Consider the following 7,747-nt stretch of genomic DNA (forward strand, 5'->3'; position numbering starts at 1 on the left):
TAGTGCCTAGGCAATCTGATGCCAATGGCAGTGCGGGAGCACATGTGTTCAGCAGCAAAATGACTCATCCTTGCCCGGGCTTGTTCAATGCAGATATTCTGACTCATAGGAATTGACCTGCCAGCTTGCTCCCTTTACTAGGGGGTGATGAAGTGAGTCACAGGGGCATCAGCTGAACCTCAGCAAAATAAAGACTCGTAAAAAATCCATTGCCTTGAGACAACAGTTTGGGGGTTGCTAGATTACGTCCAGAGGGGAGATGTGTACCTCAGCAGAGGGGTGGGAAGGAGGCAAAAGGGCCAAAAACATCCACTTGGAGACTTAGGAAGAGAGAGGAGTGGAGGCAGTATTGATCCCTGAAATGAAAACTGATGTTTTCAGATCCACTGTAATAAAGACAGGAACTAAAGCAGAGCCATAGGCTACAACCGATCTGACAGTAAATTAGGGGAAAGAAGGACACAGAGAGATTTGAACATTCGTCCACTAAACATATGCTAGAATTCATAATACATTGATTCCAAGTAAAAAATGTTCAGTAATTAATAAAAAGCAGAGGGATCTACAGTAGGAACTGAAACAGATCTCCCAAATGGGTTTCAGTTTTGAAGGAGGGTCTCTGGCATTCTCATCTTCATATGATTGGATTATGGGTGTCACAAAAGAAAACAGTATTTCACAGACTTGAGGTGTAAAAAGTCCCTGGATTCTCTAAGCAGTCTGGGACTCCACTGCTGGAAAGAAATGTTTGTTGAGTAAAACTGAGTTGGAGCAGGCTGTCACTGGAGTGAAACAGAATGTTCCTCAACAATCTGCTTTTACGCACTGTTTCCTGACTTCAACGGACCGAGAAGAAACTAGTTTTTCTCCCTCAGAATACAATTCACATCTACAAATACCCTATCTTATAAGGGATGCGGCTTACTCAATTTCAAGAACTTAGTTTTTTAAAATAAACATTCTTGGGGCACCTGGGTGGCTCAGTGGGTTGAGCATCTGCCTTCAGCTCAGATCATGATCCCAGGGTGCTGGGATTGAGCCCATGTCAGGCTCCCTGCTCAGCAGGGAGTCTGCTTCTCCCTCTCCTCCGCTCCTCCCCCTGCTAATGCTCTGTCTCTCTCACTCTCAAATAAATAAAATCTTTTAAAAAATTTAAAAAAAAATTCTCATATTGTTTTCCCTTCAGTAAAACAGAACTGAATTTAGTTGCTTCAGAATCTAAGAATGATGAACATGTGCTTTGGGAAACAAAATAACAGCACAGAGGTAACACTAAGATGAAAGAGATTGTTCTTAGGTTTTACAAGAAAGGAAACGTTAGATGTTATTCTGCTATAAACTAATTACTGGAAATAGGAGCATCCGGGCCATAGCTACATTTGCTCACGTCTCACTGAGATTTAAACAAAAAAACATATAACATATGTTATACACATAACGCATAACAAAAAAACAGTAACATCCTCACCGCGCAGAAGGGGCGCAGGCCCGGCCCACCAAGCAGCGCTTCGGGCAGCCTCGGCGCCACGTGCCATGTCGGTGCCACGTGCCACGTGCGAGGTGGAGGAAGCTGCAGGAAAAGGAGCAGGGGACAATGGCTCCTTTGGAGAGTGCAAAGTTTCAGACTTGCTGCATTTAGAATTTTAATTCTTTGGCAATTTTTACTCAAAAAAATAAACCTCTCAGTGTTTGATGTGACAAAGGCTGCCATGTCCAAAAGGCTGAGGAGGAAAAAACAAAACTAAGGACACAGTTAATGAGTTGGTGAACATACACACGTCTCTTCCGGGCTCATTACAGTAAATTCCTAACCCCAACCCCTAAACCCTAACCCCGCCCCCAACTCACGGGACCGGAAGTTAGGGACGCATGCAGCGAGCTGACGTCCGGCCATTTCCTTAGTCCCGCCTCCTCTCCCCTGCAAACGCCGTTCTGCGCGCCTTCCGGTGGCCAACTTCCGCCTTCCGGACGCGAAGTGTAACAGGAGCGCCCGGTTCCCCTCGCTCTATGGCGGCCGCCCGTGCGGGGCCGGCTGAGCTGGGCTTCGTGGAGGCGGCGCCGGCGTGGCGGCTGCGGAGCGAGCAGTTCCCAAGCAAGGTGGGCGGGCGGCCGGCGTGGCTAGGCGCGGCCGGGCTGCCGCGGCCCGAGGAGCTGGCCTGCGCGCTGTGCGGCCGCCCGCTGGCCTTCCTGCTGCAGCTGTACGCGCCGCTGCCCGACCGTGCCGACGCTTTCCACCGCGGCCTCTTCCTCTTCTGCTGCCGGGCGCCGCCGTGCTGCGCCGGCCTGCGCGGTGAGCGGCCGCCGCGCCTGGGGCCAGTGGGGGGTGGTCCCGCGCCGCGCCCGCTCCGCCCTGCCTTCGGCCGCCGCGCTTCCTGGCGCATTACGGGGCGCCAGCTTCTGGGTTGATCAGTGGGTACGGAGAGTGCGCGCTTATACCAGCAGAATACAAATTGTTTTCTAGAAAGCTGGGCCCACATAGTGTTTCCATATTTCTGCAGTGTGACTTAACTGTTAGTCTATTTGATTATTGTGAACAAGCTCAAAGACCCAATTCAGATTGTTGTGGGTACCAAACTAGTTTCTTGTGCTTTTGCACGTTTTTTTTTTTTCCCTCCCCTTTCAGAAAATAAGATCCCTGAAATAAAAAAGTTCCTTCTATTTCTCTTTTTAAGAATTTAGGGTCTTTTCAGTCCTGTGTGGACTGGAGGCTCGCGTATTTGGATTGCTGTATTATTTACGATATTTACAACATTTCTCATTTTCTCTTAGTTTTTAGAAATCAGCTGCCCAGGAAAAATGACTTTTACTCATATGAGCCACCTTCTGAGGATCCTCCTCCAGAGACGGGAGAGTCTGTGTGCCTCCAGCTCAAGTCTGGTGCTCATCTCTGCAGGGTTTGTGGCTGTTTAGGCCCCAAAACATGCTCCAGATGTCACAAGGCACATTACTGCAGTAAGGAGCATCAGACTCTAGACTGGAGATTTGGGCATAAGCAGGCTTGTACACAATCAGGTGAGTCAACTCTTTTTAAGTCTTAGCTCAGTTTCAAAGCATCCGTCAACCCAAGTTTTTTGTTTTGAGGATAAAAGTTAAGATTAGAGAAGGTATTATACTTTTCAAAATTTTAGGAACTGGTAACATGAACACCTCTATGAAAGAGGAGGTCTGAGGTCTTGCCTGCTCAGTTATGCCCCAGACTTGCTTTAATATCGATGTTTAATTTATGACCTAAATTGCTGGAACTACGTATATTAATTTACTAGGGTTACTGCATAGAATATAGCTTAGAAATGGGAAATTATTGGATCCTCTTTAAACCTAAAGGATTAGTAATGATGCTAGTTACCTTTTCTTGTTTCAGATTATTCAGACAGAACAATTCCAGACCACAGCTTCCTTTTTCCAGAATTTGAAATTGTAATAGAAACAGAAGATGAAATTACATCTGAAGTTGTTGAAAAAGAAAATGAATCAGAAATTATAGGGAGCATGGGTAAGGAGTCACTTTTAGAACTTTATTCATTAAGTGATTAAATATAGTGCTGGAAAGAAAAGGCTCAGTATTTCAAAAAGAGAGGTAGGTACTGACAGGAAGTCAACTCACTTTGGAGTCTGTAGCCTATGATTTTCAAACACTGTCATTTGACAGTATCCTTCCTGTACCTCTCCTCCGTGGCATATATATCAGATAGATTCTGGTTCTGATGAAGACATGTCAGGGTAAGTATCCAGGTGGTCATTTGGGTAGGGCTCCTCCACAGGATGCTGGAAACTTGGTAAGTTCATCTAGATCCAAGATCTGTTTCTCAGATCAATATAGAATACGTGAGACCCTTAGCATAGTGTTTGGCGGGTGACAGGGGCCCTTTAAATGTTTCATCAGCTAATTTCAGATACCCAATTTTACAGGTTATCTAGATGATGGTACGCTAATGTAGTGCCTAGGCCTGCCAGATACCTAAGCGAAGGATTAGTAGCCAGCATTTATCCAGCACTTATTTTGCATCAAGGGCTATTTGTGCATGATCTCATTGAAATCCTGAAGGCAGTACAGTGAGTTAGAAACTGTACCTCATTTTGCAGTGAGGAATTTGAGGTTTTCTGGGTAACTTGTTTGGTCATGTAACCAAAGTTGTTAAAGTTTTAGAACTGCAGTTTGAGCTCCCATGTTGTTGACTCCAGAATTTGAGCTCTTAACTACCACAAAATTGGGTTTTAGAGTCTAAATCAGACTTTACAGTATCAGCTTACTGGTCTATAGTTCATATTCAGGTGATATCAAAAATATACTTTGGTACATGTAACACAGACTAAATCCTGTTGAGAACAGCAGGGGTTCAGACAGCTGGGATTCCAGGAGAGGAGTGTGCAGGAGTGTGCAGAGAACAAGCTGGTAGGTCCACAGTGAGTGAGTGATGGCTGAATGAGTGTACCAGCTGGGAAAAGACGTGTGAGACATGAAGAATCAGGGCAGTTCCAGGCAGCTTAAGGGCAGTAGTGAAAATAAAAGGTTCAGCATTTGTTGGGTGTCCTGTCATCTACCGGGCACAAGTCTTAAACCCAGGACTTGGGTCTGTTCTTTTCATTTGAAGATTTAAAGAGAAGCACTCACTAGGAACCTGCCCAGTAAAGTGGGGTACCTGAAAAATCAGATGGTCTTGAAATACTATAATGAATTAAAATAGGGAAAGCCTGTGGGAACATCTGGCTTTCACTATCTGATTTAACATTAAGTTGGTGGTTTGAAATTTCCTGCCCTCAGCATGTAGGAAATGTCAAGTCATGGGGACTAGTCCTATTGCTGTAACAGTTGTGTTGATATTTTTCAGGTGAAGCACCTGAGGAAGAATTGGATTCCATGACAAAACATGAATCCAAGGAAGATAAAATTTTCCAGAAGTTTAAAACCAAAATAGCCCTTGAGCCAGAACAGGTAAACTAGAACTCCTGCAACTCCTTCTTGTGTTCTCTTCAGGTGGTGTTTTTGGGGTACAGTCCCTGAGAAGTAACTACTATAAAGCTGGTCTCGTTATAGGAGTCCTTCACACAGATAGGCTGCTGATCCTGTCAGTAGCTATTGAAAAACCACAGGTTATACTGTTTATCATGTAGGGTCCGTATTTTAAAGAAGGCATCCGACACAGATGAGTAAGATGTTGCATGTAATACAGGAAGTTTGCACCAGTGGCAGAAAGAAGGGAACAGATATTTTTGCCCATTTATCCAATAGGAACCTTTTGCTTGTAAAACCAACATGACATGTTAACACAGACACTGGTTTTGTGAAAAGAAAAATGGGCTTTGGGGTTGGGAAGAAGCCTGGATCGTAGAGTTACACGAAGAGCTCTGATGTAATTGCATCTACAATGTGAAAAAATTAGAGGTCAGTTGTGAGGATGAAGGAAGAATGTAGGTACATAGTAACTGCTCAGCAAATGTGTTTCCCTTCTTCATCCCTGTTCTTCTGTTAATATCATTCCCCTTAAAGACATTCACCGTAAACCTAAATCACTGAAGAAAGTTCAGCTAAACTCCTATAAAGCAGTCACTGAGTCAAATAAATATCCAGGCGAAGAATATCGTAAGAATAGACCTAGGTCCTAAACACTGTGAAGGTAGTTTTTAGCAATGCATATGCTTTTAACAAAACATAGGAAAGCCACTCTGTTGATGTTTAAGATCTTACAGTGAAATTTATCTCTGTAGTATTTATCTAAACAACTGTGTATTACTTGGTATTTGTCCCTTTAAAATTCTTTAAAATGAAAATAATATATGAGAGCGCCCACAAGCGGGGGCGGGGGAGCAAAGAAAGAGTTTTTTTTTTTTTAATTTTAAGATTTTATTATTAGAGCGTGCATGCATGCCTGAGCAGGGGGAGGGGGACAGGGAGAGGGACAAGCAGACTCTATGCAGAGTGTGGAGGCTCCATCTCATGGCCCTGAGACCATGACCTGAGCTGAAACCAAGATTTGGGCGCATAACCCGAGTGAGCCACCCAGACACCCTTGGTCCCTAACTGAGGTTCCTTTTATCTGTGAAAGTAAGCACAGACTCTGGGCTGCATTTTGGATTTAGAAACTGGTAATGGAGAAACAGGATTATAGTGGGACCCTCACAAAATACTCCTAGGATTCAGATTCTAACCATATTACCATGTATGAAATAGGATTTTGATATCCTGAGTCAGATAAGCTAAAATAACTGATTTGATGACACTGAAAAAGCATTAACGGTGCCAGGTCTGAGTTGGGGGGAACAGTAAACTGTGTTTGGGATGAGTGTTCCATCAAAGCTCTCCAGATTATTATCCAATCACGTGCTACCACTGGAAATTTAGGTGAGATGTTGGTGATTTGCGCATGGTCCTGGTTGATTTTAGGTTCTCAGATACGGCAGAGGGATTGCACCCATCTGGATCTCTGGTGAAAATATCCCTCAAGAAAAGGATATTCCATATTGCCCCTGTGGTGCCAAGAGAACATTTGAATTCCAGGTATGACCTTTAATGAGTATTTTAATATGTGTAATCACCCTAAGTTATGTTATTAAATGCTCCAAAACTTTACCAAAGTAATATATGCACATGGGTCCTGTTACTACAGAAAGTGCCTTGTCCCACCTAAGGGCTTATTCCCTGGAGGGAACTGTCTTTTACAGTTTTATCTGGTAGTTCTCTAAATAACATGCTTTTTCTGGTAACTTGTCAGTTTACTAGTTTTTAGACATTATCCGTTGACTGGCACGTGCAATAATGAGGATTTAAATGTAGTTTCTTATACCATCTGGACCATCCTCCCACCTCCCAGGGTGGTTACATCGTTATTTTTAGTGTCTGCATTTTATTACCTTGTAATTTTAAATACTCTTTCTTTTCTTGTTATGGCAATTAAGGTCTTTGTACTTTGTGACAGGAGCGTTTTAGAGGCCTTAGTAAGGTTTGGTCTTAGTTTGTGGATTTGTTAGGAAAACAGATGGATATAATCATTAAGACAAATGGTTTTTCAAAAGGAATTGTTAGGATCACAATCCATTTGGGTTGGGTAGAAATGTTCTTGAACTGTGGATTTGCTAACCTTACAGAGTGGTAGGTAATACTTGTTGCTGAGGGTAAAAAAAAGGAATTGTGAAGACTATATCCAACAGTAAGTGGTTCTTAGTGTCAAAGCTGGAGATTAAAAGACCGGGGTCCCTGCAATCGCCCTGGCAAGGAAGGTCTGTTGAAAGCGGACAGTGCTCCCTGCCTCAGCGCAGGGCTCTAATTCTGTCATCCTCTTCTCAGGTCATGCCCCAGCTGCTCAACCACCTAAAGGCCGACAGACTGGGCAGGAGTGTTGACTGGGGTGTCCTGGCTGTCTTCACCTGTGCTGAAAGCTGTAGACTGGGGATTGGCTACACAGAGGAATTTGTTTGGAAGCAAGATATAACAAGTACACCCTAAAGACAATGTCGTAAAGCCTTAAAAATGCTCATAATCTCTTAGACCTTGCAAGTCCATTTCTAGGACTTTATCCTAAGGAAATAATTATAGCAGAGACAAAGGTACAAAGATGTTGTTTTAGGTGAGTTTACAATGTGTAAATATTAGTGCAACAAAAATGTCTGGTGACAGGTATTTAAAGAAATTTTGGTGAATCCCTACAGCAGAAGGTAATGCACTCTTAATGATATACACCTATATGTACAAGATACAGGTTTAAACTGACACCAAGATATTCATAGTATGTTCATATTTTTGTAAAAGTAT

General features: G+C 43.4%; 1 protein-coding gene across 1 annotated transcript; it reads left to right on the forward strand.

Moving 5' to 3' along the window:
* Positions 1–1,954: 1,954 nt before the first annotated feature.
* PDCD2 (programmed cell death 2) lies at positions 1,955–7,643 on the forward strand. Its single transcript, XM_032407429.1, has 6 exons — positions 1,955–2,290; positions 2,770–3,012; positions 3,362–3,493; positions 4,830–4,933; positions 6,383–6,496; positions 7,283–7,643. Exons 1-6 carry the CDS (start codon positions 2,008–2,010, stop codon positions 7,439–7,441), a joined length of 1,035 nt encoding a protein of 344 aa, XP_032263320.1. The 5' UTR covers positions 1,955–2,007; the 3' UTR covers positions 7,442–7,643.
* Positions 7,644–7,747: the final 104 nt, after the last annotated feature.

The sequence above is a fragment of the Phoca vitulina genome, unplaced genomic scaffold (assembly GCF_004348235.1).
Source record: "Phoca vitulina isolate PV1807 unplaced genomic scaffold, GSC_HSeal_1.0 scaffold9, whole genome shotgun sequence".
Classification (NCBI taxonomy): Eukaryota; Metazoa; Chordata; class Mammalia; order Carnivora; family Phocidae; genus Phoca; species Phoca vitulina.

What these genes read in the sequence shown, in the direction of transcription:
- PDCD2 (XM_032407429.1), top strand. Translation starts at nt 2,008, where the DNA reads ATGGCGGCCGCCCGTGCGGGGCCGGCTGAGCTGGGCTTCGTGGAGGCG. An exon ending in GCAGGCTTGTACACAATCAG is followed by an intron (nt 3,013 to 3,361) that starts GTGAGTCAACTC and finishes TTCTTGTTTCAG; the next exon opens with ATTATTCAGACAGAACAATT. An exon ending in AGAAATTATAGGGAGCATGG is followed by an intron (nt 3,494 to 4,829) that starts GTAAGGAGTCAC and finishes GATATTTTTCAG; the next exon opens with GTGAAGCACCTGAGGAAGAA.